This window comes from Heloderma suspectum, chromosome 7 (assembly GCF_057233095.1).
Source record: "Heloderma suspectum isolate Gila_16-S chromosome 7, 16-S_ref, whole genome shotgun sequence".
Lineage (NCBI taxonomy): Eukaryota > Metazoa > Chordata > Lepidosauria > Squamata > Helodermatidae > Heloderma > Heloderma suspectum.
The window spans coordinates 116933380-116957317 of NC_139464.1; the positions used below are offsets into that span (position 1 = coordinate 116933380).

Genomic DNA, 23938 nt, shown 5'->3' on the forward strand with positions numbered 1-23938 from the left:
CAGACTTTAGTGTTGTTTATTTAACAAAATTATTTTTCAGTGCATATAGTTATAAAAACTGTTATGTGGTAAGTACCATCCTAAAGAGGCATTCTCCCTCTTCTCTCACCCAGCAGGGAATGCTTCTTCTAAGATGAATTCTGATATAAAACATGTGTATCAGCTAATAAGGCAGGGGTGGGCAACCTGGTGGTATTTTGGGTAGGGATGTACAAAAGTCACTTACCTTTTCTCAAATTCTGTTTGTGGTGGGGTGGAGATGCTCCATCCCTCCCCCCAGAATCCTCAACGGGGGGGAGGCGATCCAGTCCTCCTCCCCGGAATCCTCGACGGCCGGCTCTGCTCCGCGGTGGCTCCGCGGAGCAGCCAGCCAGGCCAGGGCCGTCCACAGCCAGATTTCCGGCCTCAGACTGGCTGGTGCAGACGCAAATGGCAGCCGCCATAGCGGTCACCATTTGCATCCAGCCAGGGAGCCATGATAGGCTATGTAAGTCTTTACGTAGCCTATCACATCTGAGTAAAAAACAAAAAAACGGCGTACGCAAATGGCTGTGGGTATGGAGGCCACCATTTGCGTTCCTTATTCTTTGCCATTTTAGTCTACGTAAATATTTACGTAGGCTAAAACGGCAAATAAAAAAGGAACGCAAATAGCGCCCACTACGCTATTTGCATTCCTTTTTTTTCACCATAATAGTCTACGTAGATATTTACGTAGACTGAAACGGCGAAAAATAAGGAATGCAAATGGCGGCTGCTGTATCCGCCGCCATTTGCGTATGCTGTTGGGTTTTTTTTTTACCCAGATGTGATAGGCTATGTAAAGTCTTATGTAGCCTATCACGGCTAAGCACAGACTGCAAACAGCGGCCGCAGCAGCCAGTTGAAAGACCAGCCGCTGCCGCCACCGCCGCCGCCGAAGCCGCCGCTGGAGCCGCTGCCATCTGGAACATCCGCCCCAGGTAAGTCTCATTCTGGGGGGGATCCGTGGGGGGGCACGCCATTCCGCCACGGATTTCAGGGGGCCGAATGCCAGTGCATTCAGCCTCACTGAAATCCATGGCGGAATTCTCCACCATCCCTAATTTTGGGCTACATCACCAATTAATCACCAGCAAGGACAATGGTCAGGGGTTATGGGAGTTGTAGCCCAAAATATCTGAAGGGCACCGTGTTCCCTATGCCAGTTGTTTTCTGGACCAAATTCAAGGTGTTGGTTTTGACCTTTAAAACCCTATATGGTTCTGGCCCAGCCTATCTTAAGGGGTGCCTCCAGCAACACCAGACAGGCCGCTCAACAAGATCAGCCTCAGATGGCCTTCTCTCTGTCCCATCAGCCAGGAGAGCTAGACTGGTAGGGACGAGGGAGAGGGCCTTCTCTGTGGTGGCCCCCACTCTGTGAAACTCCCTCCTAGGGAACCACCATGCCCCCTCTTTAATGAGCTTCCACTGAGCATTAAAAACGTGGTTGTTCAGGCAGGCATTTGGGGTGGGTTAGGGTATTTTTAGAAATATGATGTTTTTACTGTAGAATTTTATTGTTTTAATATTGTTTTTATTGTTTACTGGGTGACCAGCCAGATGGGCAAATAATAACTTTAATAAATAAATAAATAAATATTAAGTTATGCTTTTTGGTTGTTTTTATTGTTTTCTTGTATGCATCTGTGCATATGCATAGGTCATTTATTTGAATAATTAATTGATTAGGTGAGCAATTCTATGCTCCCCAGATAGAATTGGGTGGGGGGATAGTTTGGTTTCCTAGCTCTAAGGTCAGAGACAGGGCTCTGACCTCGGGGCCAGGAAACTGTGCTCCCCAGCCCCTCTCCCTCATAGCTGGCACAGAGAGAACTGAGGTGGATACCTTTTTGTGCTCGGAAAATGGAGCATGGAGATGCAGAAAAGGGGGCTTTCCCAGGGGTGGGGAGGAGAGGAGACCAGGACAGCTGCCATATGACATATCCTATATGACGAATCCTATGGCTGCAATATGACGTATTCAATATGACCTATCCAATATGATAGCTGCAATATGACGTATCCAATATGACGTATCCAATATGATAGCTGCAATATGACGTAACCAATATGACGTATCCAATATGATAGCTGCATTATGACGTATCCAATATGACGTATCCAATATGATAGCTGCAATATGACGTAACCAATATGACGTATCCAATATGATAGCTGCAATATGACGTAACCAATATGACGTATCCAATATGATAGCTGCAATATGACGTATCCAATATGACGTATCCAATATGACGTATCCTATGGCTGCCCCAGTATCTTTCCCTCCCCTTCCAAGGTGCTGCTGCTGGACAGGCAAAATTGCCAATCTAGCAGAAATGCAGGGTGGCTGGAGTGCGAAGGTGAAGATTGCCTTGGCTGTCCTCCCACCCTGCACTGGATAGTCCACATAGGATTGCACCCTAGTCAGCTGAAATCTGCATAGGATTGTGCCCTAATCAGCTGAAATCCACATAGGATTGCGCCCTAGTCAGCTGAAACTCGTGTGACTGTCTCACTTACGGAGGATAAGGCTATCAATGGCTACTACTTGGGATGGCTATAAATTACCTCCAGTATCAGAAGCACTATGTCCCACTTATGGGCGTCACACAGGCATCCAGTCAGTTGGCCACTGTGCTGGACTAGACAGGCCTACGGTCCGATCCAGCAGGGCTGTTCTTATGACTACAATCTCTTAACCGGGTGACAGTTCTAGTGGATATGGATGTCTTAATATTAATCTTTGTAACCAGCTCTGGGAGCTTTTTTTGGCTGGAGAGTGGGGTAAAAATGCTGTAAATAAATAAATGTTATCGCCATCTCTGACTTAGAACCTGCCTTCTGTACCTTTGTTATTGATTCAAGGCCAGGTTATACATGCAGCAGATCAACTGGTAAAGCTTCCCCCAGATGGTCCCCATGGTGGTCTCTGTACTCCAGGTAGTTTTTGAGGATTATGTAGATTCATTCCATTTTGGATTCTGACCAGGGTTTGGGTTGGAAGCTGTCTTGATCACCCTACTAGATGACTTGTGCTGAGGCCTGGATGGCTGTAGTACAACCTTCTTGATTCTTCTGGATATTTTGGCAGGGTTGACACCATTGATCACAGTACCATTCTGCCCCAAATATTTAGCCTGGGCTTAAAAGGCATGGTATTACAGTGGGTCCAGTCCTTCCTCAGTAGTTGGTGCCAGAAGGGCATGCAGGGCAATCCCTGCTTTGCCCCATTGCCATTGGCTTGTAAAATGCCACAGGGCTCTATTTTATCCCACATGCTCTTCAACTTCCATATGGAACTGCTGGGAGATGCCATCTGGAGGTCTGGGATTTGATATCACCAATATGCTGATGACACACAGCTCTACCTCTCTTTTCCAGCTGAAAATCCAAGGAGAAAGTGAGGCCCATTTTTGTTGCCTCAAACAGCACTGTAAAGTCTATTTTAGTTCCGCTGTATGACACTGAAGTTTGCAGTCTTAACTCAGACTTTATTTGGTTGAATTCTAACTACAGATTAATTTTGCAAACTCCCTGCCCCGCTTTTTCTGCCACATTAACACTTTTGGATAAAGTTCTATTCTTGGAAATATATTTATTTTCAATGGGACAGAAGAGAGAATTATAGCCTTTGCATCCCTATGTATTGCCCCTGCAGTAGGCCTCTTAATTTAGAGGTGCCAAGATAGTGATAAATCAGATCCAGGTTTACTTACAAGGAGTACTTTATTGAGTACCATCAGCACACAGGCGTACCCAATGGTTGGATCAGACAGCTTCTCTGAACCCAGAGCCATGGGATACAATGGTTTTATATCATACATGACAGCAGCGAGGCAGCATGACAGAAGCAAGCATTAATTAGCATTCATTTGCAACTTTGCCAGCATAAGCTAACAGTACTTGTGCAGAGGGAAAACAATCAGAACTTTCCCAGCACAGCCACTTGTAACTCAGCATAAGTATAGCCTCACTTCTCAGGCACATCCTAGGCCCTGATAGCCTTCGTTAGCACGGAATGTGCTGAAGCCATGCTATTGACCTTTGACTCATCTCACATGCTCAGAGGCCCACTAGAAAGGAAATTGCACTTATAATGAACCTAAGCCAAGCATTGTGGATCTCTAGGCCCCTCTGAAACTACAGGCGAACTTGGTTGCACTCCTGGGGCCATTACACCCTAAAATTCAATATTTCATAAAAAGCTGATGCTAAGGAGCTAGTATTGCTATTATTTCCTATGGTATGTGTTCTCTCCCTCTCTCCATAGGTTAATAGTACACAGGAAATCCAAAGATAAAGGAGGAATAGAATTATCTTGAATTGGAAAAATAACAGTGGAAAACTATTGCAATGTTGCAGTATAGTGTATATACCAATACATTATTAACGTAAGAGCAACATCACTGTTAAAGTAATTATAATAAACAATTCCTTATCCAAATGTATCATGAAAAATATGGCAGGTGGGGGGAGAGATTAAAGTACAGGATGAATAAGGTAAGTGTTCAATTGAATTGATTTTAGGATTGTGTATCTTATTGCTTGCATATGCAGTCCACTTAATAAGTTGCTTAGAAAGGACAGACATTCATTGCACAGCATAGCATTTATTTTTTCCAGAGGTCACCGTATGTAAGCCAGACAGCGATGTCGGTGATATATTATACATGACAACCCTGAATGTTGCTACACAAAGAGATTCCAATTCTCAATGTCCTCTGAGAATTGTTCAATATCCTTGATGGTGTCTTATTTCTTGAATACTGGGGATATGGCATCTTTGATGTCCTTACTAATCAGTCAAGGATAACATGACATTCATGTGTTTTTTGGATTGCTCTACTCCTGCTGGATCACCTTGGACACTCAGATGGAAGAAGCATGAGATCCTTTGGCATTTTAAGATCAATTTATCTCTTAACTGCCATCTAATAGTTAAGTCAGAAATTTCAACATTTCCTCCTAAGAAATTTGACAAGTCTGATAAAAGAAACCCTAAGAATTGTGCAGCTAAATCTATGCACCCAAGGGAGCATTGAACACGTTTGCCCCATACCCTGGAATGAAGATGTGAGATATATGTAGGGTTAAAAGGGGACACTCATAGGGATGGATGAGAAACTTGTTCGGTTCACGTTTCAGTGTGAACTTACCAAATTTGCACTTCCCAAAACTGAACATGAACCAGAACTGGGTGATGTATATTTTTAGTATAATCACATGGTAGAGCCTTTCTGGTTTTAGTCATTCTGATATCAACATTTTATCAGAGTCTGTTAAAATGGAGATCAAATAACTATTTATCTTGGCAATAAAAGAATCCTACCGAAGATAACCTTTCGGTTCAACCCTAGCTTGCAGGACTTGTGCCATTTTCTATTACTGTCATAAAACATTGGGATAAGACTACTATATTAATTTAGGCTGCAATCCCGTGCATTTACCTTAGCGTAAGCTCCATTAAACTCAATGGGACTAGGTAGGTAAGCATAAGATTAACTAGGTAAGTGTAGGATTGTACTGTTAGAGGCGCACACGTATACCCTTGAAATCCCTAGCCACTTACATAATTTGAAAATAAATGTATTAATAGGAAATGAACAACTAGCACTGGGCCAAAATCCTCCCCCTCCCCCTGTGCGAATTTCACAGCCCCATTCGCAGGCCACAAAAGTGGAAGGTGTTTCAGTAATTTGCAGGAGGTGGGACTGAATTTTGCAATGTGAGAGCTGGCATTCACCAGTTCTCCTGTAGTCTGCATGCCATGATGTTGTTTGCATGAGCCTTTCCCCTCCGACCCAGCCTGCCCTTTTGGGGTGCCTGAATAAGTGGGTCCTACTGTTCTACTAGTGACATGGATAAAGTGAATTAAGGAAAAACACGAATTCCTGGCATTGAAATGTTAACCTAAACAATCTCAAATCATCCACAGCCTGTGCAAATTAACCCTGTGGTGTGTGTGTTTTTCCACAGCCACACACTCAGACAACTGCTCTTTTGTGAAAGTGGGCTACTTCCCTCCCCTGCCCCGCAACCATCTCACTTTTGTTATTTCTGTGCTTTACATCCTGTAATTTTAAAGCATATGGAAGCATTAGTGCAACCATGCACACGAGATTGTGGACATGGGATAAAGTCTGTAACAAAGAATAATTTTGAAATAACAAGTTGTAGGAGAACCAGAAGGTGAAGGCACTGTCTGTAAGGAAGATGACAGTTGCTGGCTTCTGAGTTTCACTCACAAGCAGAAATAGAACCCCATCTAATGAAACGTAGATGGAGCAAAATAGAACTTGGGGCGTAGTACTGTGTGGTGACTGTGTGGTTGGGCCGCGGTGCCTCAGTGGTTAAGATGCTGAACTGCAGACCGGAAGGTCGGCAGGACAGCAGTTCGATACCCAGGTGCTGCGTGACGGAGTGAGCAAGAAATTGCAAGTAGATAAATAGGTACCGCTTCGGCGGGAAAGGTAACAGCGTTCTGTGCACCTTGGTGTTTAGTCATGCCAGCCACATGACCACGGAAGCGTCTTCGGACAGCACTGGCTCTTTGGCTTAGAAATGGAGATGAGCACCACACCCTAGAGTCGGACACGACTGGTTGGGGACACCTTTACCTTTACCTTTACTGTGTGGTGAAGTGCTTGCTATTCATTAGTAGACTAATGATTTGTATACATTGGTCTCATTGCATGGCTAAATTAATTCTTTCTCCTTTCTTTCTCAACAGGACAATATTTTTAAGCTGGAAGATTCACATTTTGAAAATGGCAGAGGGAAAAGCCCCTATGACCCCAAGCTTCTGACAGCTTCTCTTTTAATAGGTATGTAGTGTTATGCAAATTGGATGTGTGTGTGAGGTTTTTTTTTTATCTATAGTTACCTGCTTCTTCCCTTTCCTGATTGTTATCTGAGTTCCTGCTTCCTTATTTTAAAACCTGCTTGGGAAGCATCCTTTTATTCAGCTTCATCGCATGGCAAGTTAAGACAAGCTTAATCCTGCCCAACAATAACTATCCATAATTGCTGTTGATGGATGTGCAAGTTGGGAATTTCCAATCATTACAAGGATGCAGGCATTAAACTTTGAATTTGAACTTGTGGGTGGGGGCAATGATACAAGGACTTTCTAAACTTGACTTGAGACCGAGCTGTGCATGACAAGAAGTGTGCAAATAAAGTTCGTTGTATAATGGATAGCTAAAAAAAAGTCTGTTGATAAGGCTTCTGTTAAGGTAATTGAACCTTGAATCCAACATTTCTAAAAATGTTTAAAATTCATCAATATGGCTGAGACTACACTCTGAAACCCATTTAGGACACCTTCCATGGTGCTCCTGTCCATTGAATTGAATGGGAGCTCCGCAAGCTCTTGTTCAATATCCATGCATTTCAACGCAGAATGTACAGAAGAATTTTCAGGTAGATTGTGCCTATCCAAATTATAATATTTTAGGGCTAGAGATATAGCGCACTTTGTGTATTACAGTGAGACATTTGAGTTAAAAGGTGGTGGTGTGGTTTTTTTTGCCTCACCATAATCTAAAAAGGTCAAGAAAATAAAGCCTAGGAGGAGCAGATAACATATATAAAAGGACTTGCATAGTGGGGATAATTTGAGTTGGAGACCCCTCCCTGCGCTTGGTCAAACAAGTAGCGGTATTGCATGGCTCCCTTTTTCCTGAGGTTTCAGAGCTTCCTTAGGCTTGCCTACTGCTCCCTGCAGCCATATGATTTTGCTTAGCACTGTCTGAGTTATGATTTGTGTCCAAGATTTAAACAAACAAAAAGGGGCAGTTGAAAGAGGATAGTCTGGTATAAGGAGCAGCAAACATTACCAGTCAGTTTAGAACTCTAGAACAAAATCAATCTCTTCCCCCCATGCCAACACACACTTTCCAATAGTACTCATAATCACTGATCCAATTTTCAATCAAGCTGAGGAGAGTTCAACCATCACTAATTTGGCAGTTGTGGTACCATGGGTTTTTGTCTGTTTGTTTGTTTTTACCGAGGCTACAAGCAAGCAGCCCCAACAGCTATACAGATAGCATCCCAGCTAGCACAATTCATGTGTAATCCATCAGTGGATTAAGATCATGGTCTTTCGGTGGACCCATTGAAAACATTCATCAGCGTCCCATCATTTGGTACTGAGCTACAGACATTTGCATCAGCTCTCAGGCAGCATGTTGGTTTACGTTCGTGAAACTTTCTCGACTTTTATATAAAATGATTCCGAGTTCTTCATTGCTGGCAGATATCGCCAAGCTACATTGCATCGCATCGCGTAGTGCGTAGCTGAGGGTTATAGTTTTATTTACTTTAGTGTAATTATGCATGGCCCTGATTTGGATCAGGACCATGACACACTGGGAGCAGAGGATTAACCTTCCCTGTTTCCCCAAACTTCACCACAATGGGCATGGGGGTTAAAAAAAAGAACCCACCCATTGACGCTCCAATGGTGGATGGGGGGAATTTCAGGGGGGAAATGGTGGGGGAAGGTTAATCCTCCCTCTCAGTGCATGGTAGTCCTGATCCAAATTGTACATAAAAAGGTAACCTTCAGCTACACGCTATGCATTTAGCGTAACATGTTGTTTGACTCCAAGTCCAGCTCATAAGAGAATGTTTATGGCTGCTGCTGAAGCTACATCGAAGATTACATACAGAGTGACGTTCTTAGCACATTCAGTGACTTTTCAGCCAGGAGAGACCTAAAGCCCAGCAGTTATGCTGCAGTTCATTGCTTTCAGTGAAAGCAACACAGCTTGAAGGAATATCCTCCTCTCCTCCGCCGCCTTTATATCCTAAAGTTCCCAGCATTCTGTTACTAGTCTAGAGTGACCGAGAAACAAAGTCCACAATGAGGCTATGAAGGCTGAAGCAGACTCAGTTAAATGGCTGGGTTTGCAGCCTAAACTCCTACCTCAGTGGTATCCCAGAGCGTACCCCTTTATTCTCTCCCATATAAGGGAATGGTTGCCAGTCATTCCTATCAGGAAAAGTAAAGCATTGCACTTGGGAGACAATATTGGGGTAAGGCTGCACTCTACCCGGACATTGGGTTGCTCACCCCTAACTGGGTAGGAAGATATAATGTGAGAACCCAGGTCACCCCATGAAGCTGAATGGTGGGAGATTCAGGACAGATAAGAACATAAGAAGAGCCATGTTGGATCAGACCAAGGGTCCATCTAGTCCAGCATTCTGTATTTATGTAGATATTTGCATAGCCTATCACGTGAAAAAACAGAGATGCAAATGGTGTAATGGATGCCATTTGTGTCCGGACTTAGCACAGCGATATGGCACGGCAATGGCGGCTGGCCATATCGCCAGTGCTGCGGAGCTGGCGTCCGGCTCCGCAGGATCTAGGGATGTACGAAAGGGACTTACCTTGTCCCGCAGCTTTTTTCGCGGTGGGGGGGAGGCGCTTTGCTTCTCCCCCCGAAGTTCATGAGAGGGGGGGAGGCTTCCCGCCTCGCCCGGAGGTGCCCCATCCCTCGCCGGCGAAAGTCAGGCCGGGTAGAAGCACCCCGTCTACCCGGCCGCGAAAAAAAAAAACCACCCCCGTGATAGGCTACGTAACGATTAACGTGGCCTATCACGGCTACATTTGCAAAGTCAGCCGTGATAGGCTACGTTAATTGTCACGTAGCCTATCACGGGTGACTTTGGGTGAAAAAAAAGCGCGTACGCAAATCTATGTAAAGATTTACGTAGACTATGGTGAAAATAAGGGCAACGTATATTACGTAGACTACCGGGACCAAATAAGGAATGCCAATGGCGGCTCCCTATGGGGGCCGCCATTTGCGTACGCGCTTTTTTTTTTCAAAGTTACCCATGATAGGCTACATGACGATTAACGTAGCCTATCACGGCTGACTTTGCAAATCTAGCCGTGATAGGCCACGTTAATCGTTACGTAGCCTATCACGGGGGTGGTTTTTTTTTTTAACTTTCCTTGTAATGGCGGCGGCGGCAGCCGGTCGAAAGACCGGCTGCTGCCCCCACCCCCGATGAAGACCCGACGAACCGCCGCCGGGACCCGCCGCCGGGAGGGACATTCCATTCGTGAAAGGTAAGTCCCATCCCGGGGGGGGTGGGGGGGCGGTGAATTTCACCACCAATTTCAGGGGGGCAAATGCGTTGGCACTCGGCCCCCCGAAGTTTCAGGGAGAAATTCTCCCCCATCCCTAGCAGGATCACCACGTGGAGGAGCTGGCCTGGATGGATTCAGGAGGGGTGCGGAGGTGAGTGATCCGTTCCGCCACGGACCCCAATGGGGCCGGATTCCAAGAATCTGGCCTCATTGGGGTCTGTGGTGGAATTCTCTGACATCCCTATGGGAAAGAGGACGAACCCTTCACACATCTACCACCACCACCCAATAATGGCAGGCATTTGTTCGGATAAAATGATAGTCGAAAAGCTTGTTTGAAAAATGCTGTTAAAAAACCAGTTTAGTGTCTGGAATCTCTTTTTCTGGATGACCTTTTCCTCTCTTTTGACAACTATGAAATAAAAGCAGGCTTCTTGTCTTTCCCTTGATTTATATTGATTTATCCCAAGTCTCTTGAGAGAGGCTGACAAGCAAATGGGGGTAAAGTTAAGTAAAGGCTAACGGAAGCATCAAAGGCATTTTCTCAAGCGCAGTACGTAATAAGGGCTATAATTAAGTGATTGTCTCTCCTTTTAAAAATAGCAAGTGGCAGATGAGACAGAAAAATGATAAATAGGTAATTAATGTGCTGTTCTCTTTCACTCGATTTTGATTATACCTCCTGCTGGGCACAAGAGGTCTAGTTGCTTTTAATCTTCTCATTCCACATATTTCCACTATCATGTTTTCTCCCTTCCTGACTTTTATGATACATAGTTCTTGCAGATCCAACTGAAAATATTATGCTTTCAGCCTTTCAAGGAAAAGCAGCTCAACTTTCCCAGCAGGCATGATCAGACATGGTTGCCCTGCCATGGAAATGTCTTCTAAAATTGGCATGGAAAATATGAGCATGCCTTGGAACTAATGAGCTTGTTTCCAACAAAGTCATATTAAATTCTGTGTAGGGCATTCACTATGACCATGACAAATTGAATACCTGAACTTTAATAACCCATCAATTCATTCTATGATTTATGCTTTGAAAGGCAAAGATCCTTATTTAATGCTCCAAGGGCTCCCTAATACAGAAACCAAGTTTCTGGCAAGCACATGAACTCCAATGTTATTGCACATGCTTGACAGAAAACATACAACATAAGAACATAGGAAGAGCCATGCTAGATCAGACCAAGGGTCCATGTAGTCCAGCATTCTGTTCACACAGTAGCCAACCATCTGTCGACCGGGAACCCACAAGCAGGTCATGAGTGCAACAGCACCCTCCCGCCCATGTTCCCCAGCAACTGGTGTACATAGGCATACCGTCTCTGGTACTGGAGGTAGCACATAGCCATCAGGACTAGTAGCTATTGATAATCTTCTCCTCCAGGAATTTATCCAACCCCCTTTTAAAGCTGTCCAAGTTGATGGCAGTAGTGTAGTGGCAAATCCAGAAGTGCAGGGCCCCTTCGTGACAGTCACAGCCACGCCCCTCACAGCCAGGCCCCCTCACAGCCACGCCCCTTCTAAGATTGTACAACCTTGTAAGATATACAGCCTTCAACTGGGATCCAAAAACAGTACAGCTGAAAGGAAGGCAGGGGGATTTCAATTGGACGTCTGAGAAAAAAACGCAAGGGTGTTAATCTTTTTCAGCCACTCACTTACTCACACACTCACACACAAACATTTTGGGTTTCCAAAATATGATACTCTACGGAAGCTTCACCCTCTCAACTCAGCCCTCATGGGCAGATCCCTTCTCATTGAAACAGCCCCCTTGCACACTCCCTTAGCACCCCCACATTACCCATTAGCCTTCCCTAAGCTCCTTCATTATATCTCCCACCTCCCCCTTCAACAGAAATGTCCACACACACACACACACACCTTCTTTCTCCCCTCCTCCCAACTGATTTTCTTCTGTTTCCCTCCCCTCCACCAGGGTTTGTTTGCCCAGGGACATGCCAACCTTGTGCCAGAAAGTGTAGCTGACAGACCAGGCTGCATTTGGCAGTTCTGCTTACTGTAGAAATTAACGTTCAAGAATTAACAGTGCAATCCGATGGGTCTTTATTTCGAATTCAATTTACAGCGATCTTGGGAAGGCCGCTATGGCTGCAGTCCTAGGCACACTTAATTGGGGGAAAGCCCAATTGGCCATTGAACCTGGTGGGACTGACTTCTGAGTAAACATGCCTAGGATTGTGTGGTAAATCCTAAGAACTGGCGCAAACCAGCCACCTGCCCTGACCCATAAGTAAATAACAGTAGCAGCGCCCCCCCCCTTTCCTGCTGCTACCATGGCCAGCAGCACCAGCAACGGCCCTGAACAGGTGGCTGGTGTTGCAGGAGACGAGGGCAGCACCGGGCACTCGGGATGGCAGAGAATTCTGCCACGGATCTCGGTGAGGCCAAATGCCAGTGCATTCGGCCCCCCAAAATCCGTGGCGGAACGAAGCCCCCCGCCCCCCCTTGCGAAAGGTGCATGAAACAGAGCACCTACCTGCTGCCGTTCGCACTGCTGCTTTGCGAATGGCGGCCGCGTCTGCGGCTGCCATTCGCTTCTTCGTTATAACCATGATAGGCTACGTAAATACTTACGTAGCCTATCACAGCTAATGCAGGGATGCCATTTGCATCCCTGCGGAGGCCGTGATAGGCTACGTAACTATTTACATAGCCTATCACGGCAAAAAAGAAAAAAAAAGGGAACGCAAATGGTGGCAGCGGCAGTCATTTGCATACCCTTTTTTTTTTTTTGCCGTGATAGGCTACGTAAATACTTACGTAGCCTATTACGGCAAAAGACAGGGGCACAAATGACAGCGGCTATGGTGGCCACCATTTGCATCCCTGTGCAGGCTGCCCAGTGGCCGGATGTCCGGTTGTGGGCGGCCCCGTCTGGCGGCTCCACGGAGTCACCACAGAGCGGAGCCGACCGGGGAGAATTTCAGGGGGAGGGATGGAGCGCCTCCCCCCCACCGCAAATGCCACCCTTCAAAAAGGTAAGTGACTTTCATACATCCCTACCGGGCGCACAGGCACGGAGCAGGGATGGGCGGAGAAGCCAAAGCTGGGGGGAGCGAAAGGAGGCTGCAGTGTTCCCTTAGGCTCCCTCTGTCACTCACTCCCCTTGTCTGGCCGGCTCTGCATTGTAGACGAGAGGCAACCAAGAGGCACTCCCTCCGCTCCCTCTTCCTTCCCTAGCAGACTGCAACCCATCTGGGGACTGGCTTCAAAAAAAGTGCTGGAGCAAAGCTCCAGCGTGACCTGCCACCACTACACCACTGGTTGATGGCCATCATGACATCTTGTGGTAGCCAATTCCATTGTATAACTATGTGCTGTGTGAAGAAGCATTTCCTTGTATCTGTCCTGAATCTCCCACCAATCAGCTTCATGGGATGACCTTGGGTTCTAGTACTATGAGAGAGGGAGAGAAAAGTCTCCCCATCCACATTCTCCACACCATGCATAAGTGTATAGACCTCTATCATGTATCCCCTTACCCTCCTTTTTCCCAAGCTATACAATCCCAGCTGTTGTGACCTTCCCTCATAGTGGAGATGCTCCAGCCTCTTCTGTTGCCCTTTTCTGCACATTTTCCAGCAAAAAACCAAAAACAAATGCTCAATCATGTGCCTAAATGTTCACCCGGTGAGCCTGGCAGACCAGTAGCCCTTGCCGACTTGTTGTGTGAATCAGCAAAACTCAAGCTCATCATGGTTCTTCAAATTACACCTCTAAGTTCGTTCCAACTCATGTCAATATCAGATTCTGAGCTTTTTGTTGTTGTTGTTGTTCACATAAAGGTTCATGTGCATTTCGGTGCACATTTTTCCAAACATACATGTCAACTGTGTACGTTTTGGAAAAGTATGCATTTTTCTCCCATTGATTAAGGCATGATTGTTGGCTTTTTTTCAAAAGTATGCACTTTTTGATGCATATTTTTCAAGTGGATGCATTTTCAAATGCAGGACAGTCTTGTCCTGTTTTCTTGGATGAGTTTCAGTTGGTACAGCTTGAGGATGTTGACAAGATGCTTGGACTGGTTCATGCAACCACTTCCATATTGCCCCTCTTGGATTATAAAAATTGGCAGGGAGGTGATTAATGCCTTCTTGAGAGGGGGAGTGGTCCTGGGCTACCTCAAAGAGGCAGTGGTGAGAGAAACCCTCCTAAAACCCTCTTTGGACCTGGAAAATCTTAATAATTTTAGGCCAGTGGCAAATGTTCCTTTCCTGGGCAAGGTTCTTGAGCAGGTGGTTTCCAACCAGCTCCAAACACTCTTGGATGAGACTGATTATCTAGATCCATTTCAGTAGAGGTTCAGGCCAGGTTTTGGCACGGAAACAGCCTTGGTTGCCCTGTATGATGACTTCTGTCAGCAGAGAGACGGGGGAGAGTGGCCTTGTTGATTCTCCTTGATCTCTCAGCAGCTTTCAGTACTATCAACCATGGTATCCTTCTGGGGCGATTATCCGAGTTGGGAGTCAGAGGCACTGCATTGCAGTGGTTTCGCTCCTATTTGGATGGTTGGCTCCAGAAGGTGGTTCTTGGGGGATATTGCTTGGGCCTGTGGACTCTCCAGTATGGCGTTCCACGAGGTTCAGTTTTGTTGCTCATGTTATTGAATATCTAAATGAAACCATTGAGTGTGGTCATCCAGAGTTTTGGAGTGTGCTGTCATCAGTATGCTGATGACACAAAGCTCTATTTCTCCTTTTCATCTTCTTCAGGTGAGACTGTGGATGTGCTAAATCAGAGCCTGGCTGCAACAATGGACTGGATGAGGGCTAATAAACTGAAACTTAATCCAGACAAGACTGAGATGGTGTTAGTGGGTGCTTCTGCTGACCGGATGGAGGGTGCTCAACCTGTTCTGGATGGGGTTGCACTCCCCCTGAAGGAGCAGTTTCATAGCTTGTGAGCCCTCCTGGACCCATCTTTGTCACTTGAGTCTCAAGTAGCCTCAGTGGCACAGAGTACCTTCTACCAACTTTGGCTGGTGGCCCAGCTATGTCCCTATCTGGACAGGGATAGCCTGGCTTCAGCTGTCTATGCTCTGGTAACCTCCAAGTTAGATTACTGCAATGCATTCTATGTGAGGCTGCCTTTGAAAACAGTTCGGAAGCTGCAGCTTGTGCAAAATGCGGCAGCCAGACTGATAACAGGGACCAGAAGGTCTGAACATATAAGACCAATTCTGGCCTGCTTGCACTGGCTGCCTATTTGCTTCCAAACCCAATTCAAAGTGCTGGTTTTGATCTATAAAGCCCTACACAACTCAGGACCACAGTACCTGACAGAACTCCTCTCCTGGCATGAACCAACCTGTACACTATACTCTGCATGCAAGGTCCTCCTCCGGGATCCTCCTCCGAGAGCCTCCTCCGAGAGAGGCTCAGAGGACGGCAACAAGGGAGAGGGCCTTTTTGGTGGTGGCTCTCCATTTATGGAATAAGCTCCCTGACAAGGCCCACCTGGCACCAACATTGTCATCTTTTCGGTGCCAGGTTAAAACTGCCCTCTTCTCTTAGGCATTTGGCAGTGTATAATGAGTCTCTCCCCTTCATGGATCACTGCCTTGTTGTGGCGAAGGGGCTTGCGTAACTCAGTGAAGCCATAAGCTATGCCGTGCAGGGCCACCCAAGACGGACAGGTCATGGCAGAGAGTTCTGACAAAATGTGGTCCGAAATCAGATTGATTATGTCCTTTGCAGCCAAAGATGGAGAAGCTCTATACAGTCAGTCAAAACAAGACCTGGAGCTGACTGTGGCTCAGATCATGAGCTGCTTCTTGCAAAATTTTGGCTTAAATTGACGAAAGTAGGGAAAACCACTAAACCATTCCGGTATGACCTAAATCATATCCCTTATGAATATACAGTGGAGGTGAGGAATAGATTTCAGGGATTAGACCTGATAGACAGAGTGCCTGAGGAACTATGGACGGAGGTCTGTAACATTGTTCAGGAGGCAGCAACGAAATCCATCCCAAAGAAAAAGAAATGCAAGAAAGCCAAGTGGCTGTCTGATGAGGCTTTACAAGTAGCTGAGGAAAGAAGGGAAGTGAAAAGCAAGGGAGAAAGGGGAAGATATATCCAACTGAATGCAGAGTTCCAGAGAATAGCAAGGAGAGACAAGAAGGCCTTCTTAAATGAACAATGCAAAGAAATCGAGGAAAATAACAGAATGGGGAAGACTAGAGATCTCTTCAAGAAAATCGGAGATCTCAAGGGAACGTTTTGTGCAAAGATAGGCATGATAAAGGACAAAGAAGGCAGGGACCTCACAGAAGCAGATGAGATTAAGAAGAGGTGGAAAGAATACACGGAAGAACTATACAGGAAAGATCTGAATGTCCCTGATAGCCATGATAGTGCGGTCACTGAACTTGAGCCGGACATCCTCGAGAGTGAAGTCAAGTGGACCTTAGGAAGCATTAGTAACAACAAAGCTAGCGGAGATGACAGTATTCCAGCTGAGCTATTTAAAATCCTAAAAGATGATGCTGTTAAAGTGCTGCATTCAATATGCCAACAAATTTGGCACACTCAACAATGGCCGCAAGACAGGAAAAGGTCAGTTTACATTCCAATTCCAAAGAAGGGCAACGCCAAAGAGTGTTCAAACTACCGCACAATTGCGCTCATTTCACATGCCAGCAAGGTGATGCTCAAAATCCTACAAGCTAGGCTTCAGCAGTATGCGAACCGAGAACTACCGGAAGTACAAGCTGGGTTTTGAAGAGGCAGAGGAACTAGAGATCAAATCGCCAACATATTCGCTGCATCATGGAGAAAGCAAGAGAATTCCAGAAAAACGTCTATTTCTGTTTCATTGACTATGCTAAAGCCTTTGATTGTGTGGATCACAACAAACTGTGGCAAATTCTTAAAGTGATGGGAGTACCAGACCACCTTACCTGTCTCCTGAGAAACCTGTACGAGGGTCAAGAAGCAACAGTAAGAACCAGACATGGAACAACTGAGTGGTTCAAAATTGGGAAAGGAGTACGACAAGGCTGCATATTGTTGCCCTGCTTATTTAACTTATATGCAGAGTACATAATGAGAAACGCTGGGTTGGATGAATCAGAGGTCGGAATTAAGATTGCTGGGAGAATTACCAACAACCTCCGATATGCAGACATCGATACCACCCTAATGGCAGAAAGCAAAGAGGATCTCAAGAGCCTCTTGTTGAGGGTGAAAGAGGAGAGTGCAAAAGCTGGTTTGAAACTCAACATTAAAAAAACTAAGATCATGTCATCTGGCCCTATCACTTCCTGGCATATAGAAGGGGAAGAAATGGAAGCAGTGACAGATTTTACTTTCTTGGGCTCCAAGATCACTGCAGATGGTGACTGTAGCCATGCAATTAAAAGACGCTTGCTCCTTGGGAGGAAAGCTATGGCACACCTAGACAGCATAGTAAAAAGCAGAGACATCACCTTGCTGACAAAGGTCTGTATAATCAAAGCTATGGTTTTCCCAGTAGTAACGTATGGCTGTGAGAGCTGGACTATAAGGAAGGCTGAGCACCGAAGAATTGATGCTTTCGAACTGTGGTGCTGGAGAAGACTCTTACGAGTCCCCTGGACTGCAAGGAGGTCCAATCAGTCCATCCTAAAGGAAATCAACCCTGAGTGCTCATTGGAAGGACAGATACTGTAGCTGAAGCTCAAATATTTTGGCCACCTAATGCGAAGAGAAAACTCCCTGGAAAAGACCCTGATGCTGGGAAAGACTGAAGGCAAAAGGAGAAGGGGACGGCAGAGGATGAGATGGCTAGATAGCATCACGGATGCAATGAATATGAACTTGAGCACGCTCCGGGAGAGAGCGCAGGACAGGAAGGCCTGGCGTGCTATGGTCCACAGGGTCACGAAGAGTCGGACACGACTGAATGACTGAACAACAACAACAAATGAGTCTTTGATTGTGTCTGGCTGATTGCTTTAAATTGTTTTAGGTATATGTTGTTGTTGTTGTTGTTGTGTGTTATTTGTTTTATGTCATTATGTGAATGGTTTTCATATTTTATATAATGTATTTTAATGGTTTTTAATTTTTGTGAACCGCCCAGAGAGCTTCAGCTATGGGGCGGTATAGAAATACAATAAATGAAATGAAATGAAAATGAAACGCAATGCTTAATTTGAAACTGAGCTTTCCTGGCCTTTGGCCTGGACTGTGTTGACAATTCCAGGACTAAATCCTGGGATATGCAAGATAGTCATAAAGAGCATGTGCAAAGTGCCTTTCCTTCTTCCCTTGAGGAACACCACTGGCTAGGGTGACCAAATGCTGTTAGGGGGTGGGGAGGATCGGAGCTGCTGTAGATACATGTAGAGAAGGGAAGTTTGGTAGGTACTAGGGATGTACGAATCCCTTACCTTGTTCCAGGTGAAGGCATCCGCGGTTGGTGGGAGGTGATCCATCCCTCCCTCCAGAATCCTCCCCGGCCAGCTCTGCTCCACGGCAAGTCCGCAGAGCTGCCAGCCAGGGCTGGCCGCTGCCTGACTTCTGGCCACGGCCGGTCTTCGGACGCAAATGGCGTCCGGCGCAGCGGACACTATTTGTGTCCCCTGCCTTTTGCCATGATAGGCTACGTAAATCTTTACATAGCCTATCATGGCAAAAGGCAGGGATGCAAATGGCATCCACTATGCTGGATGCCATTTGCATCCGAAGAAAAGCAGCAGCGGACGGCAGAGGGCAGCTGGACGGACCGGGCCTGCTGACGACCAGGTAGGGTACATCCCGGGTCGATTCCGCTGGTTGGCGGGGGGTAGTCCATTCTGCCATGGACTCCGGGGGGGCGGATTCTAAAGAATCCAACCTTATTGGAGTCCATGGCGGATTTCTCTGCCATCCCTAGTAGGTACAAGTTCTTATGTAAGGGTGCAAAATGTTTTCTCCACACAGCTATGAAAGACATAGCAGCCCAGTCCTCTCTTGTAAATGGTCATCCTGTAACCACTCTCCATAGTTCTATTTGCTTTGGGGGGAACAGACTAGCATTGCCCTGCTCTGCTTTGCTTAACTTGTGTATTTGTTAATAAACAGATGTCACGAATACAGCATCTGCGGTACTCTGTCTCCATGTAGAAAGTCACCCTGTAAATGGCAGTCCTTGGAATGCATGATATAAACATGCAAGTTCCTAAGAATATATACAGCTGTAGAACAGACTTTAGCCCGTGCCAATACCTTGCAGTGGGAACTGCACGTCACACGTTGGCATTATGAGTTCTGTTTCCTCTTTCGTAATGAACTGTTACAGTAGGTTCACTCATTCCCTGACTCATTCTCAGTGCAATTCCATGCAATGTTTCAGATGGTGAACTTTATTCTGGAACTGCAGCGGACTTCATGGGCAGAGATTTCGCTATTTTCCGTACACTGGGGCGCCACCACCCAATCAGGACAGAGCAGCACGATTCCCGATGGCTCAATGGTAAGTCAGGCATATCCACTTCCATGTTTTAATCCACGACCATGTTCTTCACAAGAGCTAATGAACCTTAGCACGAAATGCATTGCCACAAATGAATAAAACTAATCAGCGCTGATTAAATAGATGGTTTGTTTCTCATTACGTTTTTATTTGTAGAGTGTGGTTTTGCTTTAAAGCAGAGATGGTCAACATCTGTATTCTGAGTGGCAGCTGTATTTTGTGGATAGTGGCCTGAATCAGCCCAAAGTACATCTTGTTGTACAAACTGATTCCCCCAGTCCATTTTTGGCTCTATAATAAAACTGGTGAATCTAGCCCGAACACCTTCCCAGATCTGGATTACATGCCAAAATTCCTATGGTAATATGCACCCCAGTTCTCCAAGTGGTGGGAATTTCCAGGGCTGCAACATTTACCTAGATTTGATTTCCTTGTTGAAATGAGGTCACCAACTTATAGCATATTTGCATTTATTTAGAAATATTCAGGTTGAGTGTGGATGGAGGAGCATGGCTTAACACTCCAAATGATACCCCATCATCGGCTGCTGCCATATCAGGATTGCCAGGGGAGCAGCAAGCACCCTATGATGCTTGTACAGCCAACTTAGCTTTTTATAGAATCATAGACTCACAGAATAGTAGGGTTGGAAGGGGCCTACAAGGCCATCGAGTCCAAGTAGGGATGTACGAAAGTGACTGACCTGTTCGCGGATGTGAGTCGTGGTGGGGGGGAGGCGCTCCGTCCCTCCCCCCGGAATCCTCGAAGGGGGGAGGTGATCCGGTCCTCCCACCCAGAATCCTGCCCGGCCGGCTCCGCTCCATGGCGGCTCCGCAGAGTAGCCGTCCAGGGCCGTCCGCAGCCAGAGTTCCAGCCAGAGACGGGGTGCTGTGGACGCAAATGGCAGCTGCCGTAGCGGCCACCATTTGCATCCAACCAAGCTGCCGTGATAGGCTACGTAAGTATTTATGTAGCGTATCACGCCAAGCCAAACAAACAAAAAAAAAAACCCAGCATACGCAAATGGTGGCAGCTACGGTGGCCGCCATTTGTGTTCCCTATTTTTCTCCATTCTAGCCTACGTAATATTTACGTAAGCTATTACGTCGAAAAAAAGGGGAACGCAAATAGCGTAGTGGGCACTATTTGCATTCCTTTTTTTTCTGCCGTTCTAGCCTACGGAAGTATTTACGTAGGCTAGAATGGCAAAAAATAGGGAAAGCAAGTGGCGGCCGCCGTAGCCGCCGCCATTTGCGTACGCAGGGATTGGGGGGGGTTAGCCGTGATAGGCTATGTAAATACTTATGTAGCCTATCACACCTGCAAGGACGCCAATGGCGGCCGCAGCAGCCCGGCCACGGTCAGCCAGGAGCGAAATCCGCCACATCCACCCCATGTAAATTCCGTCCCGGGGGGATTCCGTGGGGGGGGGGGCAGGAGGCCGTTCCGCCATAGATTCTGGGGGGGCGGATTCTAAAGAATACAGCCTCACTTGAATCCGTGGCAGAATTCTCTGCCATCTCTAAGTCCAACCCCCTGCTCAATGCAGGAATCCAAGTCAGAGTATCCCTGACAGATGGCTGTCCAGCCTCGTCTTGGATGCCTCCAGGGTGGGAGAGCCCACCACTTCCCTAGGTAATTGGTTCCATTGTCGTATTGCTCTAACAGTCAGGAAGTTTTTCCTGATGTTCAGCCTGTAACTTGAACCCATTATTCCGTGTCCTGCACTTTGGGATGATCAAGAAGGGATCCTGGCCTTCCTCTCTGTGACAACCTTTCAAGTACTTGAACAGCACTATCCTATTTCCACTCACTCTTCTCTTCTCAAGGCTAAACATGCCCAGTTCTTTCAGTCTCTCTTCATAGGGCTTTGTTTCCAGTCCCCTGATCATCTTTGTTGCCCTCCTCTGAACCCTCTCCAGCTTGTCTGCATCCTTCTTCAAATGTGGTGCCCAGAACTGGACACAGTACTCCAGATGAGGCCTAACCAGTGCTGAGTAGAGGGGAACTAGTACTTCCCGGGATTTGGAAGCTATGCTTCTATGAATGCAGCCCAAAATAGCATTTGCCTTTTTTGCAGCCACATCACATTTTTGGCTCATATTCAGCTTGTGATCGACAACAATTCCAAGATCCTTCTGGCTTGTAGTGTTGTTGAGCCACGTATCCCCCATCTTGTAACTGTGCATTTGGTTTCTTTTTCCTAGGTGCAGAACTTGGCATTTATCCCTATGAAATGTAATTCTGTTGTTTTCTGCCCAGCGCTCCAGTCTATCCAGATCACTTTGAATTCTGTTTCTCTCTTCCAAAGTATTAGCTATCCTGCCGAATTTTGTGTCATCTGCAAATTTGATCAGCATTCCCTGCACCTCCTCCTCCAAGTCATTACTAAAAATATTGAAGAGCACTGGGCCCAGGACTGAGCCCTATGGTACTCCACTCATTACGTCTCCCCAGTTTAAGAAGGTCCTATTGATAAGCACTCTTTGAGTCCGATTCTGTAGCCAACTGTGGATCCACCGGATCATTGTTTCATCTAGCCCACTTTGAGCTAGGGATGGGGGAGAATTTCTCCCCGAAACTTCAGGGGGCCAAGTGCCAACGCATTCGGCCCCCTGAAATCGGCAGTGAAATTCTCCGCCACCCCCCGCCACCCCGCCCCCGGAATGGAACTTACCTTTCACGAATGTCCCTCCCGGCGGCAGGTCCCGGCGGCGGTTCGTTGGGTCTTCGTCAGGGGTGGGGGTGGCAGCCCATCTTTCGACCGGCTGCCGCCACCGCCATTACAAGGAAAGTAAAAAAAAAAAACCAAACCCCGTGATAGGCTACGTAACGATTAACATAGCCTATCATGGCTAGATTTGCAAAGTCAGCCGTGATAAGCTACGTTAATCGTCACGTAGCCTATCACAGGTGACTTTGAAAAAAAAAAAAGTGCGTACGCTAATGGCGGCCCCCATAGGGAGCCGCCATTTGCGTTCCTTATTTGGTCCCTGTAGTCTACGTAAAGATTTATGTAGACTACGGCGAAAATAAGGGCAACGCTATTGCTAGGGCAATTTGCGCTATTTGCGCAAATTTGCGCAAATATTTGCTATTTGCTATTTAAAAAATTGCTATTTGCTATTTATATTGCTAATATAAAAATTTGCTATTTGCTTTGCCCTTATTTTCGTCGTAGTCTACGTAAATCTTTACGTAGACTACAGGGACCAAATAAGGAATGCAAATGGCAGCTCCCTATGGGGGCCGCCATTAATGTACGCACTTTTTTTTTTTTCAAAGTCACCTGTGATAGGCTACGTGACGATTAACGTAGCCTATCACGGCTGACTTTGCAAATCTAGCCATGATAGGCTACGTTAATCGTTACGTAGCCTATCATGGGGGTGGTTTGTTTTTTTTTCGCGGCCAGGTAGACGGGGCGCTTCTACCCAGCCTGACTTTCGCTGGCGAGGGATGGGGTGCCTCCCGCCCGGCCTGAATTTCGGCCGGGCGAGGCGGGAAGCCTCCCCCCCCTCGCATGAACTTCAGGGGAAGAAGCGAAGCGCCTCCCCCCCACCGCGAAAAAAGCTGCGGGACAAGGCAAGTCCCTTTCGTACATCCCTACTTTGAGCTAGTTTGCTCATCAGGATATCATGGGGCATTTTGTCAAAAGCTTTGCTGAAGTTGAGGTATATTTTTACCCTCTCAGCATTAGTCTGACTCCAAACTTCAGACAACATGATAAACCACCCTGCACAAAATGTGATGCATTCACACAACACACTAACTCATATTCAGTGGTTGAGTGTAGGCTGTTTTGAACCACGGGATGATTGCTGATCCATTGTTCAGTCGTTCAGTCGTGTCCGACTCTTCGTGACCCCATGGACCATAGCACGCCAGGCCTTCCTGTCCTGCGCTCTCTCCCGGAGCGTGCTCAAGTTCATATTCATATGCTGATCCATAGGTTCCAGCATATGCATACAAAATGGGTCCTAAGCAGATTTGCATTGCTTGTTAATTGGTATAGCTCCCCAGACACGCATCTGTTTTAACCCCATATGTTTTAACTTCTGTAAACCGCCCAGAGAGCTTCGGCTATGGGGCAGCAGTATAGAAATGTAATTTTAAAATTATTATTATTACTATTATTATTATTATTAATTGATTTCAAGTGGACCTTTCCTTTTTTTTTTTACTATAAGCTAGAAATGGGGGAGTTCTCCAAAGTTCTTCTCCAGATAAGCTATTATTTGAAGGTTTTTTTAAAAAATGGAATAACTTGGATCTTTTTTTTTCTGAGCCACTCCAAAGGCTCCCTGTCCATTTTACACCTCTCACAGA

General features: G+C 46.3%; 1 protein-coding gene across 1 annotated transcript in view; it reads left to right on the forward strand.

The window, feature by feature from the left end:
• The window catches only part of SEMA3A (semaphorin 3A), a 314016-nt gene that overhangs the window by 193432 nt on the left and 96646 nt on the right, over positions 1–23938 (forward strand). The window contains exons 5-6 of the mRNA XM_084811846.1: positions 6755–6848; positions 19490–19609. Of these exons, the coding sequence (XP_084667972.1) occupies positions 6755–6848; positions 19490–19609 (214 nt within the window). The remainder of the gene's footprint in view (positions 1–6754; positions 6849–19489; positions 19610–23938) is intronic.